Genomic DNA, 23,028 nt, shown 5'->3' with positions numbered 1-23,028 from the left:
GAGAAGGTCATTACCAAAGCCCAAGACTCTATTTCAAGGTCAGGACCATAGCCAGGTTCACCCCTAAATTTACCTATCAAAGGTTGTTCTGTATCTTCTAGCAGACGAGACTCTCAACTACAGTACTCCTTTCTTGAAAGGTAAGGGAAAGCCACTCAAGAAATGTCACCTTAACTATTTACTACTAAGTACCACTATTATGTTTCAGGCAAATACTAAAAGATATGGATACAAAGATAAATAATAAATGCTCAAGGAATTTGTAATTCAGTAGAAAAAGAGGTGTACACAACTCTCTATGATAAAACATGATTTAAAAAAACTCAGTGAGTTGCACAAAGTATTAGGAAGTATACAAGAGGCAAAGACTGCCTCTATCTGAAGTCAGAGAGGTTATATATGAACTGATTCTTGATAGATTAGAACAAAGTCGATGGCATTAAACAAAGGCAAAAATGGCAAAGTGAATGATAGTCCTAGAAATAAGGAGTTGCTGTGATATGCCAGGAGTGAAGAGTACTTGATAGAGATGGAGATGAAAACAATGAAGTGAGAGCTAGAAAATGAAGATTCTTAAGTGCCATGATAAGGAACCTAAACTTCCCCTGTAGATAGGGCACAACAGACAATGATATAGGGAGATCTATAATAGCTTCTTGTCATGAAAAAGTAAAATTCATAACAGAAAACTTAAAAAGCATTCAAACTGAAAATCATGTTTAAGTTAAATGAGCTTACATTTTATTTTTCTCTTCCCACTTAGAACAAATGCGCTGTGTTCCTATAGCTTAATCTGGAACTTAATGTCTACACAATATTCTATTTTTATTTACATTATAAGCTTATTAAGCACAAAGTCTGAGTCCTTCATAGTTCTCCTGAAGATAGTCTCTTTCATCTTGGTATTTGCTACATTCTCAAACACAGCATTTAACATATAGAAGGCACTCAATAAAATATGAAGAGACGGGTGGTATATTAAAACTCTTACAGAAAAAACAATTAGAATTTGTGCTATACCAAAACAATTTCACAAAAATGAACTGCCTGTCTACTGGTTTTCCATAGAAAATCAGGGCTACCCAGGCCTTGCTGAAAGGATGGAATCTCAACTGCTATACTCCCAGCATATAGCAATCTAAGCTACTCTAGGGCAGCTCCTCTGTATCTGAACAGTTACAGAGATCAAGTTGCAGCTTGGCCATAACAGGCACAAATACCAGATAAATCTTAGGGCATTTCAAGTGCTAGTGTTCTTTGCTCATCTGCCAAAGAAGTCATCCACCTTCAGGCACAGGGTTAATTCAGGGCCTATCCCTGAAAAAGCTACCTGAGGCTTGGCTCCTTTGCCTATGATGTCAGATCACTGGAAAGTCAGATCACCTGGAAACTCAAGCACAGTCAGGCCACAGGGCCAGTTTGGCATGAAGGTTATTTGCAGCCCCAAAGCTTCCTACTCAAACCTAGGAAGCTAGAGACCTCAGCTGCCACAAGATTCGTGTTTCTGGACTGAAAAATTTCCAGTACAACTCTTCATTTCCACCTTCTCAAGATTCCTCTATGCCACACAGGCAAACTATGAAATCTTTCCAAGGTCTGCTGATCAATTGTCTCTGTGTCATCTTCCCTCAATAAGCATATACCAAGGGCCTCAGTCTAAATTACCTCCCTCTCTTAGGTCTCAGGGAAGGATAAGCATGCCACTACCCTCCAGCGAATCCAAAATTTCTTTTTTTATGCCTGCAACAAATCCCTAAGAAAGGCGGTTGGCACTATGTTTTCACTGAGTTTGGCCTGAAACTCACTGAGATTCAGCTACTCCATGTTTATGTCCAGGGTGAAATAATAAGACATTCCAAGAAGCCAACCAGAAGCATGTCAGTTTAGCCCTAGCCAGTTCTGCCACAGGTAAGCTTCATCTGTATAAAGCTAAAAACAAAACCCAAAATACTAGAATGGGATTAGAGCAAGTCAGAAAAGGGATGACATTCAAATATGCCTTCACCTCAAGACCCCATACATGAGACTAAGACCACGCACACTGCACCTGGGACAGGATGTAAATGTGTTCTTCACTCACTGAAATTCTACATTTCTGTTGACAATTTTAGCCCAGTAACCCACACACTGCAATTTGAATCTCCTATTATCACATCAACTCTTTTTTCTCTTGCCCTTAACAACTCAATAAATGTTGGGAATATTCTGAAAGTGAGGCTGGATTCCAAGTACCTCAATCTTAACATCTCAGCTTCCTCATTTGTATGAGATGAACCAAGTCTATTTTTAGCTTTCAACAGCCAACACATCCATCCTATCTAGGTCCAGCCCAAACAACCTATAAAGACAGACTGAATCTCTTAAATTAAAGGGTTTTGTGGAACTGGACAGAAGGCAGCAAGGCTACATTACTTAACTCTTGCATTCTTTTCTTTCCTATACACAAGAGACTCACTTTCCCCAATTAAAAACAAATTTTCAATCAAATTCCTAAGAGCCTGGTCCTAGAGAAATTAAGTAATGGGCACTATGGAAAGATGATTCCAGGTTCTTGGGTGCCTAAGTATTTGTTTAGATTCTGTATTAAAAATAAGAATGTAGGGGCGCCTGGGTGGCTCAGTCATTAAGCGTCTGCCTTCTGCTCAGGTCATGATCCCGGGGTCCTGGGATCAAGCCCTGCATCAGGCTCCCTGCTCCACAGGGAGCCTGCTTCTCCCTCTCCCACTCCCCCTGCTTGTGTTCCCTCTCTCGCTGTCTGTCAAATAAATAAATAAAATCTTAAAATAAGAATGTAAAAAAAAAAAAAAAGAGAGAAAATGTCATGCATATTAGATTGGAGACTATAAATACTAGCCAAGAAGATTCAGGGTCTTCTAGTTTCACACTATTTGTGACAGTATTCTTCCAGAGCTTTCAAAGGTCCTTTTCCCTGATTATGGTACACATAAAATGCTTTAAAACAAAATCCTTCAAAACAAAATTTTAATAGATGAACACAAAGTCTTGTTTTTTTTGGAATCCAGACTGACCACGTTAATTAACTCTTTCCCACTGTGTAAGCGCTTTACTGACCCTTAGAACCATTGTCTTTCAAGGCAATCCACTATGACACTAATCAGATATATTATACATTGTTATGTTAACATGAGTATGCATGTTGAGAAAGCTATGTCTTTATAACTTGCTGGGTAATTTAGGAGTCATTTTTACTTTTTCCAAATTTCTGTAGTCCGGTTTCCTACAACACTGAATGATCTATGTATTTTCTTATTAGAAATATCAGGACCATTTGGATCTTGATTTAAAATATTACTTCGTACATTATATACAGCTTGATGGCCATTCTAACCTCTTTAATTTTGCTCCTTCACAAATTAATGTTTCCTAGATACCCTAGATGTATTTGCATTGAATAGGAATTCCTTACGGTTGACATAAGTACAACTGTGATTTACGGTAATGTGTAAATTATTTAAATAAGAATCTTTAATGACATTAAATAAATCTCATGACCTTAAATTAGCAGTTTTTATTAAGAAAGGCAGAAAGCCAAGTAAGCTACCTTTGACATTTCTATTCATTTGTGATATACAATAGTATTCAGTGTTCATCTCAAAAAAACCTAAAACACTACTTTGGACAATAGGTTAAATAACCTGAACTAGTTTAATTAGTTAATAGTTAACCTAGGCCACAGGTTCAAATTAACTAAATATAAGTTAAAATACTTTATGTTAAGAAAAATAAAAATTCTAATATTCTTATATTAGTCTCCAATCTAAGTGCATGACACTCTTTTTTTTTTTTTTGAGATTCTCATTTTTAATACAGAATCTAAACAAATACTTATGCACCTGAGAAAAGCATAAGCCAAGTACAAAGAATTACAGAATTATTCATTAAATACCATAGAACTTAACAGATGGTCCTATTTACAATATTAATAATTATCATTATTGAGCATGCTTCCAGCTAACTGCTTCATAGGAAATAAGAAATAAAAATTTTTAGAGGATCAGATGCCCCATTCCCTTCCTAAGACAGGATCTTAGTACCTTTATAATAGCTGACATTTTAGCCCTTCTAGCTTTCCCCAGCTGACCCCATACACTGAAGCATAGCTACAAATGCCCAAAGAAAGAAGACCCACTGGGGAAAATTGTACTCGGCTCAGCTTTGCATGCATCAGTGGGCTTCACAGTTGATAAATATACCCTACAGCCAGATTAACTGACACACTGAAGCAAAAAGGGAAATTTGAGATTTAGCCACTTCATCTTAAACCTCTTTTTAAGTAAGGGGTGGTTTGTTTTTACTTCAGCTTTCACATATACAAAAAAATCTGTCCCTAAGGACTCATCCACATTTCTAATGCTCATCATTTAAAAAATATTTCTAAAAAAATCTTAAATTTATAATGCACCAGTTATGATTTTAAAAGATCCATAATTACAGTCTTTGTTTTTCACAAACGACAGAATTTTTTTTAATTTTTTTTTTTTTTAAAGATTTTATTTATTTATTTGAGAGAGAGAGAATGAGAGACAGAGAGCATGAGAGGGAGGAGGGTCAGAGGGAGAAGCAGACTCCCTGCCGAGCAGGGAGCCCGATGCGGGACTCGATCCCGGGACTCCAGGATCATGACCTGAGCCGAAGGCAGTCGCTTAACCAACTGAGCCACCCAGGCGCCCCACAAATGACAGAATTTTTGACAACACAGAAGCATGTATGTTTTTATTTATTATTAGCTCTTTGCACCCATATTTTAAAGCAGGACTTTAAAAGCTTAGGAAAATCTGACAAATTAGGTAAAAACTTTAAAAATGCAGGGGAAGTTATGAATTAGCCTACTGATATTTTTTCTCAACTCCATGTCTAAGAACCCTCCCCTTTTCTCTACCCAATTACCTCAAATGACTCCAAGCCAGAACTTCCACTAAGGAGTTGTTTGCCGAAAATACCTAACCCCAAGCACCACCAGAATAGCCTCACTTAGATTCTCAAACTCTTCTTGTGGAAGCAGCTTCCTGTGACTAGTGAAAATCTAAAAACTGCAGAAGAGTTTCCTAAGTAGGATTAGCATTTTAAGTGGGGGGAAGGAATTTTTCACATCTAATTGAGATTATAAATGGCAGTCAACCTGATCCTTAAACCTCATTTCTCACTCAAGTAAAAGTGAGGATAGGCACAGACAAAATTTGTTGTTGCATCTCTGGGGGAGAAAAGGTGACAATGATCAGCCCCAGGTGAAGTTTAACCACTAAACAATTAACTTTGGGACCTTCCAGTATTTTTCTCTGACATGCTTATTACTGTCTTTCTCTCACCCCAGGCACCAAGTGTTCACATGCTGCCCTCTTGCCAATATTTTTCAGTGTAAATACTCAATTCTGAAATGTAGATTACTTTGATTTTTAGATGCTTTCAAGTTGCTGATGTCCTCAAGAACATATATACAGCTTTTTGGCCTGTGATGCTCCCCACCCACTCTCTCTTGCCCAAAGGTGCAAACAGTGCTGTGCACACAAAGGAAAGGACAAATGTTGACAAAAAGACTCTTCTTCTCACCGTAAGAGACTATGGACTCTGAGAAACAAACTGAGGGCTCTAGAGGGGAGGGGGCTGGGTCAGCCTGGTGATGGGTATTAAAGAGGGCACGTACTGCATGGAGCACTGGGTGTCATACGCAAACAATGAATCATGGAACACTACATCGAAAACTAAAAAAAAAAAAAAAAAAAAAAGATTATCTTAGAGTGGTATGGTTTCCTAACACTAAAGTTCAAGAGACATTCTTCCTTTAGAAATACATGGATTTTCAGTGTTTTAATAGGCTCCAAGGGTGACTATTTTGGTACAGATTTCCATTAGAAATGTTTCTAGAAAAATAATCTCTGCACACTCTGGCCCTTCTCTTCCTTCTGTCATCCCTAACCTACACACTTCTACATTTTTAAGATTTCCTTCAATTAATTTATTTATATATTCAGTGATCTATTTGTATATGTATTTTTAGTTAAACTTTTCTTTTGAGATGACTGTAGATTTATATGAAGTATGAAATACTGGAGAGAGTCTGTGTATCCTTTATATATTTCCCCATCTTGCCATATCACAACTAGGATATCAACATTGACTCAATCCACTTATCTTATTCGGATTTCCCCAGGTTTTGTTGTTGTTGTGTGCATGCACATGTGTATGTTTAGTTGTATACAGTTTTATCACAGGTATAGCTTTACATATTCACCATCACAAATCATGATACAGAACAGTTCATCAGCATGTAAGGATCTCTCATGTTTATCTTTTATAACCACATCTACCTGTCTCCTTAACCCCTGGTAACCAACTATCTGTTCTTGAATCTTTAATTTTACCATTTTAAGAGTAGTATACAGATGGAATCATACAGTATGTAATCTTTTGAAAGTGGCTTTTTTTCACTTAGCCTAATTCACTCAATATCCATTTAAATTTTTGCATTGTTTAATAATTTACTCCTTTTTATCGTTGAATAATATTCCATGGTATGAGCATATCACAGTTTATTTAACCGTTCACCCAGTGAAGGACATTTGGATTCTTTCCAGTTTTTGGCCATTACCAAACAAGGTGCTATTAACATTCATGTAAATTTTTATTTCTCTGGGATAAATGTTCAAGAGTACAATTGCTGAGTTGTATGGTAATTGCATATTTAATTTTATAACAAACTGACAAAATGTTTTCTATAACAGCTATACCATTTTACATTCCTAATGAAGTTTTCAGTTACTTCCTTAGATTAAATTCCTTACTGGTAGAGTTAAGTAGAGAAACAATATTTTTTTTAATGGGTATATAAATTCACCTTCATAAATGTGTTGGGACACTGTTTTCCTTTCCAAGTGTATCATGGTAAACTGGAAAGGTAAGAGCACATTGTATAAAGAAAACAGTATGGAAGTTCAGATGAGCTGCAATGTCCTAAAACTGTTCAGTGTAGCAAGCTGACCAAAGGAATCAGGGACAGATTATAAGAAAGATATAAACAAATAAAGAGAGTACACACAACATAAAAATTAAGAATGGATATCTATATATATATCCCTTCTGTATCTCTGGGGAAAACGTACATTATGAGCAGACACCTGCTACTATGCTAGTACCTGAAGATGTTTTCTAGTATCTTGGTAACACACCTAAAAAGATAGGGGCGCCTGGCTGGCTCAGTCAGAAGAGCGTGAGACTCTTGATTTCAGGGTTCTGGGTTCAAGCTCCATGCTGGATTATAGAGATTGCTAACAAAAAAAATAAAGTTTAAAAAATATTTTTAAGGGGCACCTGGGTGGCTCAGTCGGTTGGACATCTGCCTTTGGCTCAGGTCATGATCCCAGGGTCCTGGGATCGAGCCCCGCATCGGGCTCCCTTCTCAGCGGGGAGCCTGCTTCTCCCTCTCCCTCTGCCTACTTGTGCTCTCTCTGTCAAATAAACAAACAAAATCTTTAAAAAGTATTAAAAAAACCCCCCCAAACACAATACTTACATTTTTAAAAAGATACCTCATTGAAACCTTACTGTAAAATGAAATAAAACAAAAACCTATACTATGTTCCTATCTTGTCTAAACATACAGATGTGCATGTGTGCATGCACCTGCATACATACACCAAGAGTAAAAATGTTCTCTGCACTGAATGTTGTCACTAAGTGACTGCACAGTTTCCTGTGACCCTTAGCCTATATGTAAGGAAAATTAAAAAAGATGAGAATTCTTTGGTGGAAGCATATTTCATTGTATGTAAATGTGACCAAAAAATTACAAAAATCATCATATAGCAAATATAGGACTACATTTTCTCTTAAATCTTTCAGACAGAAGAGAGCCTGGAAACTGAAAATGAATAGCATATCCAATCAGAAAACTTCTCAAACACAAACCATTAAGGCACTTTATATGAAAATTACATGAACTGTAACAAAAATCCATAATTTACATTTACCTTACAAAAACTCTTTTCTAGAGATTCCCAGGTTGAGAGTACAGACTCTCACTAAAGCAACAATGTACTTTTCTGATGATTATGCCATTATCACACTATCCTCTCATCACAGATTCTTTCTATAGACTCTTCTCCACAGCTATTCTCTGTAGATTTCTCTCTCTAAAGAGCTGCCCCACTGCCACATCTCCACTGGGTTACCTAAGTTTCATCTTTTCCTCTCCTAATGTGCTAGTTCAACTTACTACAGCTACAATTTTATATTGCTATTTTGAGGAGTTTTTAAAAAAATTCAGATTATACAAAACAAAGGGAACACCAAGATTTCAGATGAAGGAAATCTGACATTTGCCTAAAAAGTCAATTATCAGTATCATTATCTGTAAGAGACAAAAACAAGAGAAAAACAACTAATCTAGTGAGTAACTTAGCATTCTGTACAGAGGCAATAAAACCCTAGAAATTTTAGAAATAATTCACCACTACCACAACCACCAATCACTTTGTCTGGATATTCAAAACACACACACACACACACACACACACACATACAACTCTGTTATGTTCCACAGAATTTCACACACACACATATGTATCATTTGTTACCTCTTCAAAAACTGACAGTGTTGCTACTGTTTAAGCATTTTTGTTACATTATCTAGAACAAGATTAGCACACTACAGCCTGTAGAGCAAATCCAGGCCACCAACTGTTCTTTTTATAGCCCATGAGGGAAGAATAGTTTTTTACATTTTTAAATGGTTATGTAAGTACCTACATAATATCATTGATTTTGCCTCCTGGACTGCAAACCCTAAACTATTTACTATCTGGCTTTTTGCAAAAAGGTTTTGTTGACCCCTAATCTCAGGGATCAGTGTAGAAAAGTATGTAACAAATTAATACAATTTGACTATAAACTAATTAATTTAATTTGCAGTGAAGTGGTCTTGTGCTCTGCTCCCATTTAATTGTGACTCCCTAGAAATTTCGTACCATCTGAGGAGTCTGACAATCCTCCAGATATATTCTCAAAGTGAAAAACAAGTATGTAATATAAGGATGACTGTTACATATTTCACCATACCACGCATATGGCAATAGCCAAAAAAACATTTCTCAAGAAGAAAGAATTAAAATTCAGCCTGGTGTGTGTGTGTGTGTGGCACACACACACACACACACATATATATATATATATATATATATCAGAAAGCCTTAAAATATAGGTAGAATGGCAAGTTCTACGGTTCATAAAAACCTAAAGTCCCAAATAACAAAAACAAAACAAACACAACATGAATGCCACAGAAAACATGAGCTATAAAAAGCAAAGGCTGGGGGCACCTGGGTGGGTCAGTCAGTTAAGCATCTGCCTTCGGCTCAGGTCATGATCCCAGCGTCCTGGGATCTAGCCCCGCATCGGGCTCCCTGCTCAGCGGAGAGCCTGCTTCTCCCTCTACCTCCACCTGCCTGCCTGTCTGCCTATTTGTGATCTCTCTCTCTCTGTGTCAAATATATAAATAAAATCTTAAAAAGAAAAGCAAAGGCTGGGGGCGCCTGGGTGGCTCAGTTGGTTGGGTGTCGGACTCTTGATTTCGACTCAGGTCATGATCTCAAGGTTGTGAGTTCGAGCTCCATGTGAGGGTCCCACGATGGTCCCGTGGCAAGTCTGCTTGTCCTTCTCCCCCTGCCTGCCCCTATGTGCACTTGTGCTCTCTCAAATAAGTAAATAAATAAAATCTTTAAAATAAAAAGGCTGAATTTTGTAAGGAAAAAAAGAAACATGGGAAGAAGATTATAAAAATGGTAGACTGACAAGCAACAATCTTTTGAGGGGCTTCACAGAAAACCTAAGGCTTATTAAATAACAGCAACTCAAGTACAAAACCTATATAACTGAAGGATCTGAATACCTTCAAACAATAATATTTCCACAATATAAACCAAAGCAATTAAGGATATGCTTTCAAATTTTAAAAAAATTCACTTTCATTCAGTGGCTAATTAAAACTTGCATAACCACTGTGACACTAACCAAGCTAGTACTAACTTTTCATTTTGAAAGGGTAGGTGGAGTACCAGTTGCACCTCCTCCTACTTCTAGCCTTTATGATAACCATATATTTCTCAACACACACTATCAAGAACCACCTCTAAGATCCATTCCAGTTCAACCATTCTGTGAGAATTTTAGTATTTAAGTTTTTAACAAAATATTCAAAAAACCGATAGTAAATGATAAAGGCATCATTATAATACCACATGGAAGGCAAGATCTGATAATGCTGCTGTAGGACTTTCCCTAGTTGAAAGAGTGCCACAATGGGCGCCTGGGTGGCGCAGTCGTTAAGCGTCTGCCTTTGGCTCGGGTCATGATCTCAGGGTCCTGGGATCGAGCTCCACGTCGGGCTCTCTGCTCAGTGCAGAGCCTACTTCTCCCTCTGCCATTCTGCCTACTTGTGTTCTCTCTCTCTCTGTCAAATAAATAAATAAAATCTTTAAAAAAAAAAAAAAAGATTTGAAAGAGTGCCCCAAATTCTTAACTATGTGCCATAGTGTGGTTCTCACATTATACAAATCTAGGAAAACTGTGAAGTTTACAAAAGTTCCTCTTAAAAAATCATTCTTTTGTTCTCTAGTAACCAAGTTAGCCGCATCCCACTACGGGCATAGTTCACGTTCACTTGGCTAGAATTAGACACAAACAATGGGAAGATTCAAGGAAGAACCATTTATCAGATCTATGCCACTTACCTATGATAAAACTGTGCAGAGCAGAAAGGATTACTGTTGATCACAGAACATACACACATAAGTGATGATGAGCAAATGGACTGGGTTAAACAAATAAAAATAAAGGTCCTCTTTATAAGGGTCCCTAGAGTTACCAGTTTGCAATGCTGCAACCTCATGAAAATATTCACTAATAACCAGAAAACTTAAAAAAAATAATCCCAGTGAAATAGCCTTCAAAGACAGTGTGGCTATCTCAGGCCAGAGTCAGTGATGTTGTTGGTCAGTCTTTTGTTAAATATCCCATTATACAAAGCAAATACAAAAGAAACCATCAAAAGTTGAGTATCATGCAAGAGACACAAAATTGCATGAAGTCCTTAAAAATGATGTGAAAGAACCATTTAATTAAACACAAAAGCCACTGACAGATTGGAACCTAAACTGAGTTAGAGTCAGTTGATAACTAAAGAGAAAATCAAGAAGGTTCAAATGTAAGGTAAAAGACATTTCTATATTACCAAACAATTTTCTGCAGAAAAAAAATACACCAAAAAACTCAGTAATTAATTCACTCTTTGTTCACTTAAGACCTTAAAGGGGATTATATAAATTACTGTTTGTTTTCTTAATATTAGTTTTAATTTTCAAAATAAAGCCCCAAACATTTTTTTCCTCTATCTTCTGAAATCTTGGCATCTCTTTTAAGTAATTCTAAGTAATTCTTCTAAGTAATTCATTCCAGGATTAATTACGCTTAGATAAAAGGGACCTGAATCTATACAGGAGTACCCTTGAAACGCTGGAACCCCTTTCAAAGTGAGGCATTAGTACTAGCTTGGTCTTTCCCAGACTGGGTAGGAAAAAATAAAACACAACAAAACACATTAGCTAATCTCTGTCTCATAGGAATGGTTTCAGAAAGAATGGCAATCAGGTCATTTTAACTGTGGAAAAGAAGATGCTTTTCAGGTTGTGAAGGCAAAGTAGGGACAGGGAAAGAAATAATGTTGCCAGGTACAGAGTATTATTAAAAAAATACATAATTTCACTGAAAGAAAACATTCCAAACCACTAAGGAATAAGGTATTCTCTAATATGGTAGCCAGAAGGGACAATTTACAATTTGGGAAGATTGGAGTATGGGAAGGAAGTAGAGAGGAAGAGACAGTAGTAAACTCTGCACCTCCCCCTCCTTTCCCACTTCTCAAATTTCCTCTTGGCCCAATTTGCCTCTCCAGTTACCTTATTCTCTCAACAAATACTTTTACGGGGAAAGAAGGAGACCTGATGACACTGTTTGAACCCCTCGGATCTGCCATGCCTAAAATCAATCTACTTCTAGCTATCTGCAATATGTGACTCAATACCAATTTTTATCAAACACAGTTTAAGTTCATTTCTGTCATTTGTAAGAGAAAGAGTCCTAACTAATAGACTGGATTATGCTACTCCACAATAAAACTTTTCCTGATCACTTCTAGTTGTATCTTATTTTAATCTCTTCTGAATTCCTGTAAGAACTTCTTTGTATCACTCACATTCTACCATGTGTAATAATTATTGAAATTACTTCTCCTACCACACTAAAACAGTAAAGTCTGTAAAGACACACTAAATCTTAAGTTTATATTCTGCCATATGGTATTTTCACACATTAAAGGGCAGAAAAAAGGCATGAATGGGTACATGAAGGAGAAGGAAGAAAGTTTTCAACAATTCAGAATGGTTAATGAGGGTCTAAGCAGTAGCACGAGAAAGAAAAAGATACAAGAGCTATAATGTGGAAAAAGGAGCAAATGGACAAATGGTTGCACATGAGAGGTAAAAAAGGAAAAGATGCAGTGCAGTTTCTTAGAAAGGAGCTAGGGCTAAATTAGAATCAGGAAGGTTGGGTCCATGTTTCCTAATTAACTACTGATTTCATTTTTTTTGGCTCTGGTTTCTTCAATGGTAACTAGGTCTCTTTCACTCAAGTTTCTCTCAGTGCCAACATTCTGTGTTTGTAAGCAGCCAAAGATCAGAGAATGAAGATCAATGAATTTATAACCCATATCCTTTCTTGAAATGGGAGGCTAATAAAACACTGGAGAAAAAAAAATAAAACACTGGAGAAAGTATGAAGGCCTCATCTTATGAAATACTGTCAAACCAGATACTAAGCTACACTGTTTCCCCTAAGCACAATTATACTCATTTTCATTATCTCATCTAGTGAAGGAATTTCACGTACATCAAAGTTAGAAATCTTTTGAGGGCTGGTGTGCCACTCTCCCAGCCTGTCCACTTCCAGAGCTGTCCCCGGGCCCGGTTCTGGGGCAAAAATGCCGGCCCTTCACATCGAAGATTTGCCAGAAAAGGAAAAGCTGAAGATGGAAGTTGAGCAACTTCGCAAAGAAGTGAAGATGCAGACGCAACAGGTGTCTAAATGTTCTGAAGAAATAAAGAACTACATTGAAGAACGTTCTGGAAAGGATCCTCTGGTGAGAGGAATTCCAGAAGACAAGAATCCTTTTAAAGAGAAAGGCAGCTGTATTATTTCATAAAATAACTCTGGAGAGAAATTTGATCCTCAGTAGAAGAACTAGTTCATTTTGGTTTTCTGAAATAAAACCGAAATTCCTTTCAAAGAAGGAAAACAAAATTTAAGGACTTTCTTAAACACTTATATTGATATGGTTATGTATAAAAGCTGTGTGCTTCTCATCTTCGCTCACTACACCCCCTTGTTAAGAGGGCAGAGAGTATCAAATGTACAGTTATGGAAATAAGGACATTACTTGTGCATGACTCACTTCTTTCAGTATATTGCTTGATGCCTTAAATAAAGTTTTATCTCTGGAAAAAAAATCTTTTGAGGGCAGAGTTCTATTGTGCTTTGATACTCTGAAAATGGTGATTCTACATTTTTTGTGACTCTAGGAGAATTCTGGATTAATCAGAAATTATACTGCAGGCAGGATGAAGTATACAAAACAGTTTTCTTTGAAACTGGTTGTTTGAAAGAGCAAATTATTTATAGGAAAAAAGTGTACTTGGGTTTAAATTCCCAGACAAGCCCACAAAAACCTATTTAATCTATAATGAAATGAAGATAAAGCATAGTAACTGCCATTGGAGGGGGCCCCTTAAACTCCGAGGTAAAGGGCAGGGCTGAGCAAACAGACATCAAAGGAAGGACAGTTGGTTTGTTTATAACACTTTTTAAAAAAGATTTTATTTATTTATTTGACAGAGAGAGACAGAGCAAGAGAGGGAACACAAGCAGGGGGGGTGGGAGAGGGAGAAGCAGACTTCCCACTGAGCAGGGAGCCCGATGTGGGGCTTGATCCCAGGACCCTGGGATCATGATCTGAGCCAAAGGCAGACACTTAATGACTGAGCCACCCAGGCGCCCCTATAGTTTAAATACTTTTACAAGATTTAATAATGTACTTGAACTGAACCCAAGCTGCAGTAATAGCTAAGATGTCTAAAATAAGTTACAAAGATATATACAGCAATATCATTAACATTGTTGCTATTTTATATTTCAGAGAACTTTCATGTATTATCTTTTATTTTTCCCTTAAAAACAACCAAAAGCATTTCCTAGTGTGTGCTTCATGGAAAAGTAGTTCCTCAAAGGCTAATGATTCTTTTTACAAAAAGGCTTCTGTGTGTCATACGAATCTGGGATGTGATGAGCTGAAGAAAGTTAAATAAGCTTTTCCTCCCCTTTTTTCCAAAGCCTTTAATATCCCAAAGTACAATCTGAATATCTACGAAGGGGCACATGATATACAATGTGTCCCAAAGTTATGTCACTATGGAACCATTTTTGCATTGTCCTTTCTCAAGACCAGGATCTCCATCATTAGAGTTAAAGAAAATGATGAGCTAGTAAAAACCTGGGAGCATTACAGAGGAAGAACAAATACTTTATATGCCTAATGGAAAGACTATTTGGGAGTCAGGAAACATGGATTCTATATTCAATTTTGCCATTTATTGGCTCTGTGACCTCAGGAAAAAACCACTTAATTTTCCTGTGCCTTAGTTTTATCATTTGCAAACTAGCATTTATAATTCTAGTTGCAGTCTTTTCAGGATTGGATAAAAGATATTAGATACATGAGATTACAGAATTATAAAATTCTAGACCTGCAGAAGACCCAGCAGTACCCTATCAAAAAGGTAATTTTAAGGATCTAGAATAAAGCCCACATCTCTTAACTCTTAGCCCTGCATTTTTTCCTATACCATCACATGTTGCTCTATTCTTTAAAGGATAAAACATCTCCAGAGGCAGAATAAGTTTCATAAAAGAACACAAGGTATATTTCATCTTAAAATTCCCATTGACTATATATATATACATTTAGCCTAAAATAAGTAAAGCTTTGATAAACATGGAGAGGTAGAAAGATAAAAGGAGTTCATTCCACATTCACTTGGGAATTGAAGGTAGGCAATTCTATGAAATGATTCATTTCTATATCTAATTAATAAATTGGCCCTGGGGCGCCTGGGTGGCTCAGTTGGTTGAGCGACTGCCTTCGGCTCAGGTCATGATCCTGGAGTCCCGGGATCGAGTCCCGCATCGGGCTCCCTGCTCAGCAGGGAGTCTGTTTCTCTCTCTGACCCTCCTCCCTCTCATGCTCTCTGTCTCTCATTCTCTCTCTCTCAAATAAATAAATAAATAAATCTTAAAAAAATAATAATAAAATAAAATAAAATAAATTGGCCCTACCTTCAACAAAAACGTATCTAATCAACAGGTAAAGGAAAGCAAATCTTACTGAAATTAATGAGAGAACCAAGGGTAGAGAAATGGACTAAAGCTGGAAGAGACTAGAAATAGGTAAGACTATTTGGTGATACTACTGCAATTCATTGCTATTGTCAAAGCTTTTCAGCTTTCCTATAATAGAGTATAGAACTGTTTGATGCTAATTACTTAGTGATGGGCCAAAAGGATGTATTTATTTCACTTGAAACATAAGAAAAGACCTTTTTTCCATACTGACAAATCAATGGGATAATTCTGGAATTCATTAAAAAGAAACACTAAGTGATCCAACAATAACAGCTTAAGTTCCTGTGTAAAACACTTCAAAATATCTAAATGAATATAGAAATGCACGTTTCTGTGGCAAATTGTTCATTATTGCATCATTATCAACCCTTGTTAGACAAAATTTCTCATTTTTGCAATGTGCAAAATCATTAAAGTGTTTGAGAGCTCCATCAAGACAGAGCACTTTATAATCCACTATTTCTTCAGGCAAATGTGCTTATGGTTGAACGTAATATGAAAAATAACAACATCCCCTAGCATATGATTTTACCCCCCACAATGGTATTTTTATATGTTGACAGCAATGATGAAATATGTTACTGCTTTCTTACTAGCTTTAACTGTTTCTGAGCATTCATCATTCATGGCATCACTCTGAAGTGTTACCTGTTCGGATGATTAGGTATCTACACAGTTCCAAATGCTTCTAATACTGCTATGTACATCTCAGTCATGCTTTAACAACATAGGTTTTTAGCCTGAAATTTGCTTAAATAATCAAATGGCTAGAAAAGTAATCTATCCACTGTAACTCTACCAAGTGCTATAAACCCACATATTTGGATATCTAACAGTTCATTTCCTTCAGCTCACATCAAGTGGGATTGCCTGTTACTGTACAGAACTACTCTACAATTTAGGAGATATTCATTTCCAAAAGCAAGCTATTGTCATGTAGATTGCTTACATGAAACCATTAGGTACCTCATTTGATCATTTTTATTGAAAATAAAGGAAAAAATTGGGGTGCCTGGGTGGCTCAGTTGGTTAAGCGACTGCCTTCGGCTCAGGTCATGATCCTGGAGTCCCCGGATCGAGTCCCGCATTGGGCTCCCTGCTCGGCAGGGAGCCTGCTTCTCCCTCTGACCCTACCCCCTCTCATGTGCTCTCTCTCTCTCATTCTCTCTGTCTCAAATAAATAAATAAAATCTTTAAAAAAAAAAAAAAAGAAAAGAAAGGAAAAAATATAGTAAATTAGGTATTGCCAATGACCAGTGAAATCCTTTTGAACATATCTGCCTAATCTTTTCAGGTTTCTTTTCCCCTTCCTTATAAAAAAATTTAACATTTTTAAGATTTGATAGTTAAGACTTACAATGAAAATGTACAGTTGCACCTGATTAACTGTACAGTGTAGTTCAGATGAATACAGAATTTTTTTCACCTATATTGTGAAGAGATCTATTTATAGATTTGAGTTTTTATAATATTTCAAGACTTATTTTAGATGCTGATTTAATAAACAGGGTTATGTATGACTATTAAAAGTATTCTAATAATTATCTGTAAACTGAAGAAACCAACAAGCACATGCTCATAATTGCTCCAACTAAGAAAATGTTACCTCAAACTGAATAACAGAAATATTTTTAGTCAACAGATGCTCAGCGCAAGTGACTGACATGCATACTTCTTAGAATTCATTTAAAGATTTTTTTATTTATTATTTATTTATTTGACAGAGAGACAGCAAGAGAGGGAACGCAAGCAGGGAGAGTGGGAGAGAGAGAAGCAGGCTTCCTGCCAAGCAGGGAGCCCAATGTGGGGCTCGATCCCAGGACCCTGGGGATCAAGACCTGAGCCAAAGGCAGACACTTAACGACTGAGCCACCCAGGCACCCTCTTAGAATTCATTTAATTCCCACACTTATCCCCACAATTTTAACAGTCACCTTGGCTCAAAGCTATGCTAATGATGCAATTCTACTGGGCTTAAGAATCCTTATCTGTGAGCTAACAATAAATGTAAACACATAAATATAAAAAAGGGGCAATTTCTGATTTTTTACGTCTAAGAAGTATAGCCTCAATTAAGAAAGCTTAGTTCAATCTGAAATTACAAAAACACTGACTAGAGCTTCCTCTACCCTATTTACAATAAATTAAATGCTACTTGGAGAAAAGATATACTATAGAAAGAAATGTGGAGTGTCACATCTATTTTACTTTGAAAGTAAGTTCAACAGAAAATTAAAAAGATAAATTAGAAAGTTTTCCCTGCCTAAGTGCAAGGATAATTATTTTGTTCTCAATTTAATTCTGATTTTTACCTGGAATGATATGATTTTCATTTGCATTTATGTTAAAACAAATTGTCATTTTAAACACAAGTTTTATTGCTCATTAGATTTTTTACTCTTATGTCATACTCAATGATTCTGGCTTTAAAGTGGTAACTGCTTTAGGCAAAATCCACACTAGAATATCAGACAGTCTCCTCAACACTTTACAGAGGATAAGGGAATTAAACAAAGACTGTGCAAAGCAAAACCATTTATAAAGAAATTGCAGACCACCAGGATTTTGGATTTGGGTAATCCACTTAGATTAGCATGGCTGTGTCTTAAAAGGACAATTCCAAGATCACAATATAGGTCACGTCCTTAAGAAACAGAGTAAGTAATGAAATCAATGTCAATTACACAAACTTCCATATTTACATGACGTCACTGACAACAAGTAAAACAGATTAAACAAAGCTTTCTAATGTGCTCAGGCCCAGCACAAGCAAGAAGGAAAAATAATGTTATAAAACATAGGTTCTTTTTAATCAGGTGCTGCAAAAAGGTAAAATTACTGATTAAAAAAAAAAAAGAATAGCATCCAAACTAGGGGGAAAAAAAGCTTGGGTTTATCACTTCAGATTGAACAGCTATAAACTTTCATATGAGAAAGAAAGAGGGGAGGAATGGTAAGTGTTTTGCAGGGAGAAGGGGGAAATAAAAAGAAAAGCTAACCTAAAGGTTTTGCCAAAATACAATAATCAGATTTAGGTGGTAGGTAATATCCTTCAAAGTACAACTTTATTAATGCAGAACACAACTTCAAAATCCCCAATAGGAACCCAAGTGCTTAAAACAAACGCTGCCAACATCTAAATGTACTATTACGTTTTAATCAAATAATGCCAAAAGAAATATTGTCCAACGTAAGTAAAAATCTGCTTAATATCACTGCTTTGTCATATTTTTAATTGCCGCATATATATTCGATTATTAAAAATAGTAAATTACAAATGTCTCAAAATGCTTCTTTGCCCAGAAAGCAGAAAACATAAAATGCCTGATGTCACAAAGACACTGCCAAATTTAAAAACATTGCTGCTTCCTTTTTTTGATACCAGTGATATTTCTGAATGCTTGCTCCTCAAACTGAGCTGAACAAGGAAAGCCTGGATGCCCCTAGAAACACAGGAACTTTCTTCTAGATACTTACGTGTATTTCTTGGACAAAGGGCTAAAAAATGTCTCTGACCAAAGAGGCTTTGTAAAGACTACTTGCAGAGAATTACCAACTTACCCATCAGATTTGAGTTCATGAAAGGTGTTGGGGACAAGCCTTCGTGGGCCCCTAATCGACTGTCATTCAAGTGATCACTGTAATGAGGGCTGTCTGTAAAACCCTAGAGGGAAGAAAAAAAAAAAAAACCAGAGTATTAAAGAGATTATTTGGCAGTCCTGCTAATTGAGCATAATGACACTCATCTAATTAATATACAGACTTACAAATGGTCATTCCTAACCAAGTTCCTTGTTCATTACTTGAAAAACTAAAAAGAGCTCCTTTTATTCCTTTTAAGGTTTTAAAGTAGTTTCTTAATGATCTTAAAGAAAATTAGCCCTATGAACTTGTTACACCCCAAAACAAAGTTTTACAGATCATTATTTTAAAAAGGATAAACTAAGAAAATATACTTTTAAGTTGTAATAAATAAGGAAAATGTTTATCTCTACCCTCCTTCCTCTGTCTCTAAGCCCTACTCATTAAGAGTTAGGTAATTACAATTTAAAATACTAAAAATAATCCACAATCAATATACTAGAAACGAATCTTTTCCTAAATGGCAAACATATATTTAACAAAAAAGATCTGTTTATACTCTCTTTAATACTAGTATAACAAGACAGACTCCTAGAGAAACTGAACCATGTAAAAAGGAAAACATTTATTAAAAATCACTGATTTAAATTCTTGAGTCTTAAAATGAAATTGCATACACCATGAACACAATAAAGCTAATGTTATTATTTCACAATAGTTGCTATTAAATTTCTCTTTACAACTTAAAACATATTTTTTTTTAAAACAAAGGAGAAAAAAGATACTAAAGTTTACAAATAAATGTTACAAAAAGCTCTGTGGATTAAAAACTATTATAGTTCTCAGACTCTTAACACATACTTAGTCCAGAATCATATTGTTTTTAAACAAGGCTTTGAATCCTGGTTAATTAAACCTCAGGTGATACCTACACTTCTGCTAACTTAAAATGATTTTAGTAAAGATGAAAAAAACTTCCTAGAGGCCCAAACAGGGAAGCAAACTGCCCTGGCTCACAGAAACCAGAAATCACCTAGAATCCCCTGGGACTATAAAATCATCAATCACTGAAGGTTTATTATTACCCAGACCGCAGGCTAACATTCAAGAAGACATTAATGGGGCTGAAACAGGCCTCACTATCTTTGCAGGCATTCTGTCAGTTCAACCACAGGGCTAGGAACTGAGGGGCTAAATAACTGTCAAATCATTACAGTTGCTTATGGATGCATGTCACAACTCCTTCTGCTGTTCTGTTTTAAAACTAATCTTCTGGGAGTGCTAACTCCCAAATGAATCTTTGTTTCATTTTTATCTACTTTAGAATTACTGATACACATGTGATAGGCATTCAAGAAGAATCTTGGTGACATTTACAACTTGGTTATGACCACAAGGGTGTCCTCTGGTAACCACAACCAAAGTCTCGTTGGTCACAGCCACATGTAGCAGAAGCTGTGTACAAAACAGAATTGCTCCTAGCTAAGGTCACTTCTTGGAGTTTACTTTTGTTATTTAAAACTTAACACTCTTGAGGTGCTAAGTGACATATCACTATCTCACAGACATCTGGGTATTTTTCTGCCACTTCTTCCCACTGCCACTTTTAGGTATATAAGTCCAAACAAGGCATTGAAACCTACAAAACACTCACTGAAATACTGTTTAACATCATTACACGATGATATTACTCCAGAAAAACGCCAACAGAAATGTGTTTGTAGGTGAGCCACATTGTTCACACTTCATTTAAATGCAAAAGAATAATAAAAGAACTCTTCATTCTTGAAGTACCAAAAAAGAATTTTTTCTTTCCTGATCATAAAAATAAAAACATTCAAGTTTTTTAAAACTATCTCCTAAAGCAGAAGTATACAAATAGATCTAAATTTTAGAGTATCACCAAATGATTATATACACACAGTATATGAACTTCATAGATTACATGTAATACAGCTTAACACAGAGCATATTCATCTCTAAGCCCCCATTAATATGCACTCAGAGAACACAGAAATTATTTTACTATCAACCATACAAAAATAATAAGTACTGTCCCTTATCTACGCACATCCACATACTGCAGGACATAGTACAGAATTTAGTATAAGATTATTTCCCAGTCTACTCAGAAAGTCTGGGATTGTCATACTGCACTACAGAGTAGTCTATAAACTTTTTTCATCACGTACAAGGAAGATTTGAATGTGGGCCATTAATACCTATCTATTTAGTCATAAACTGTTCATGTATGTATATATATACACACAATTAACCAACATATAAAATTTCAGTAAGGCTTAATTTTGCTCACGTAAGACTAAAAATTTAATAGAAATTTGATTTTTCCCTACACCTCAAAGGATCATTTTTTTTTAAAAGATTTTATTTATTTATTTGAGAGAGAGAGAGAATGAATCGGGGAAGGGGCAGAGGGAGAAGCAGACTCCCTGCTGAGCAGGGAGCAAGACTTGGGGCTCAATCCCAGGACCCCGGGATTATGACCTGAGCTGAAGGCAGATGCTTAACCGATTGAGCCACCCAAGTGCCCCTCAAAGTTCATCTTAATGCATACAATTTTCTTGAAGAGTCACAGCCCAAGAGGCAAAAAAGAGACAGTTCTTCATCCACAGATGCAAACTGATGCTAGAGGACAGAACAAAGAAAATGGGCTTATAAATGACTATCATAGTTTTGGATCTAAAATACACCAAAAACTTGGGCGCCTGGGTGGCTCAGTTGGTTAAGCGACTGCCTTCGGCTCAGGTCATGATCCTGGAGTCCCTGGATCGAGTCCCGCATCGGGCTCCCTGCTCGGCAGGGAGTCTGTTTTGCCCTCTGACCCTACCCCCTCTCATGTGTTCTCTCTCATTCTCTCTCTCTCAAATAAATAAATAAAATAAAATAAAAATCTTTAAAATACACCAAAAACTCACTTGAAAGATGAACTGGCTACTGTTTTGAGATTATTCTTGTCATTGCTTCTGCATGGTAGTAGTGATATTCATCAGAATAGAACTTTTTGTGAACCATGATGAAAAGTTACCAACTAATTTATAAATATTTAAATAAGATCACTATAGGTCACATGTTTAAGATCAGTTTTAGAAAAGTACACAGTTCTCTGTCAGCATGGTAATGTTCTAGGTATCACCCAACTAGCTTGGTGGTACCTAGAACAGTGCTTTGCAAACTTCAATATTCATATCAACTGACTAGAGATCATGTTACAATACAGATTAAGAAGCATACGGTCTAGAGTGGGGCCTGAGATTCTGCATTTCTAACACAAAGGTGATGTGATGCTACTGGTCCACAAGACCACACTTCCAGTAGCAAAAACCAAGACAATCTGGAAATAAAGATCTCTTTCACATATAGAGAGGAAAAATTCAAGGCTAGGAAGGTGACAGCCAGGTACCATCACTCCCTCAAATCAGAACCACATTAAAACACCAGAAGTTTCCAGGTAAGAATAATTAGGGAGAAATCCCACAGTTAACCAAAAAATCTGAAGCAATTAGAATAACAAAGTATTTTTATGTATGTAGGTGTATATTCCTCCATATAGTTTTAAGTAGACAAGAGATGTCAAACAGAGCTTTAATGAAAGAAGTTAGTTGACCTGGCTTTTAAAGAGAAGACTCCCTGAGTACCACATAGAGTTAGGCAAGGAGGATGGATGCTCATAAGTAGAAATGGCAAAAGAGAAGAATGCCATAACATAATACAGTACAATATGGAAGTAGGGAAGATACAGAACAGCAGGGAAGATAGTGGAATCATACAGGGGCCAGTGAGAATATTAAAGAGTGGAGAAAATAAGGGGAAGGTGACTGGCCTGAGGGAGAAGTTAGAGTAAAAAGAAAGGAACAAAAACAAAGCAAGCAATTGTTAAGATGGAGCCCAAGGAGATCAGTCAATGGT

The 23,028-nt window shown here is 36.4% G+C and overlaps 2 protein-coding genes across 7 annotated transcripts in view; one reads left to right on the top strand and one right to left on the bottom strand.

Moving 5' to 3' along the window:
• TCF12 (transcription factor 12) overlaps positions 1–23,028 on the bottom strand; it is a 374,492-nt gene that overhangs the window by 166,207 nt on the left and 185,257 nt on the right. For all 6 annotated transcript variants that reach the window (XM_034994346.1, XM_034994348.1, XM_034994345.1 and 3 more), the window contains exon 5: positions 19,081–19,183. In XM_034994346.1, the coding sequence (XP_034850237.1) occupies positions 19,081–19,183 (103 nt within the window). The remainder of the gene's footprint in view (positions 1–19,080; positions 19,184–23,028) is intronic.
• Positions 12,986–13,571, top strand: LOC118003372 (guanine nucleotide-binding protein G(I)/G(S)/G(O) subunit gamma-11-like). The gene has a single exon (XM_034994354.1). The coding sequence runs from the start codon at positions 13,046–13,048 to the stop codon at positions 13,265–13,267; it is 222 nt and encodes a 73-aa protein (XP_034850245.1). The 5' UTR covers positions 12,986–13,045; the 3' UTR covers positions 13,268–13,571.

Source organism: Mirounga leonina, unplaced genomic scaffold, assembly GCF_011800145.1.
Source record: "Mirounga leonina isolate KUSES-001 unplaced genomic scaffold, KU_Mleo_1.0 Mir_91, whole genome shotgun sequence".
Lineage (NCBI taxonomy): Eukaryota > Metazoa > Chordata > Mammalia > Carnivora > Phocidae > Mirounga > Mirounga leonina.
Note: the sequence above shows the minus strand (reverse complement) of the source record. Positions and strands in the feature narration are given on the sequence as shown.

What these genes read in the sequence shown, in the direction of transcription:
- LOC118003372 (XM_034994354.1), top strand. Translation starts at nt 13,046, where the DNA reads ATGCCGGCCCTTCACATCGAAGATTTGCCAGAAAAGGAAAAGCTGAAG.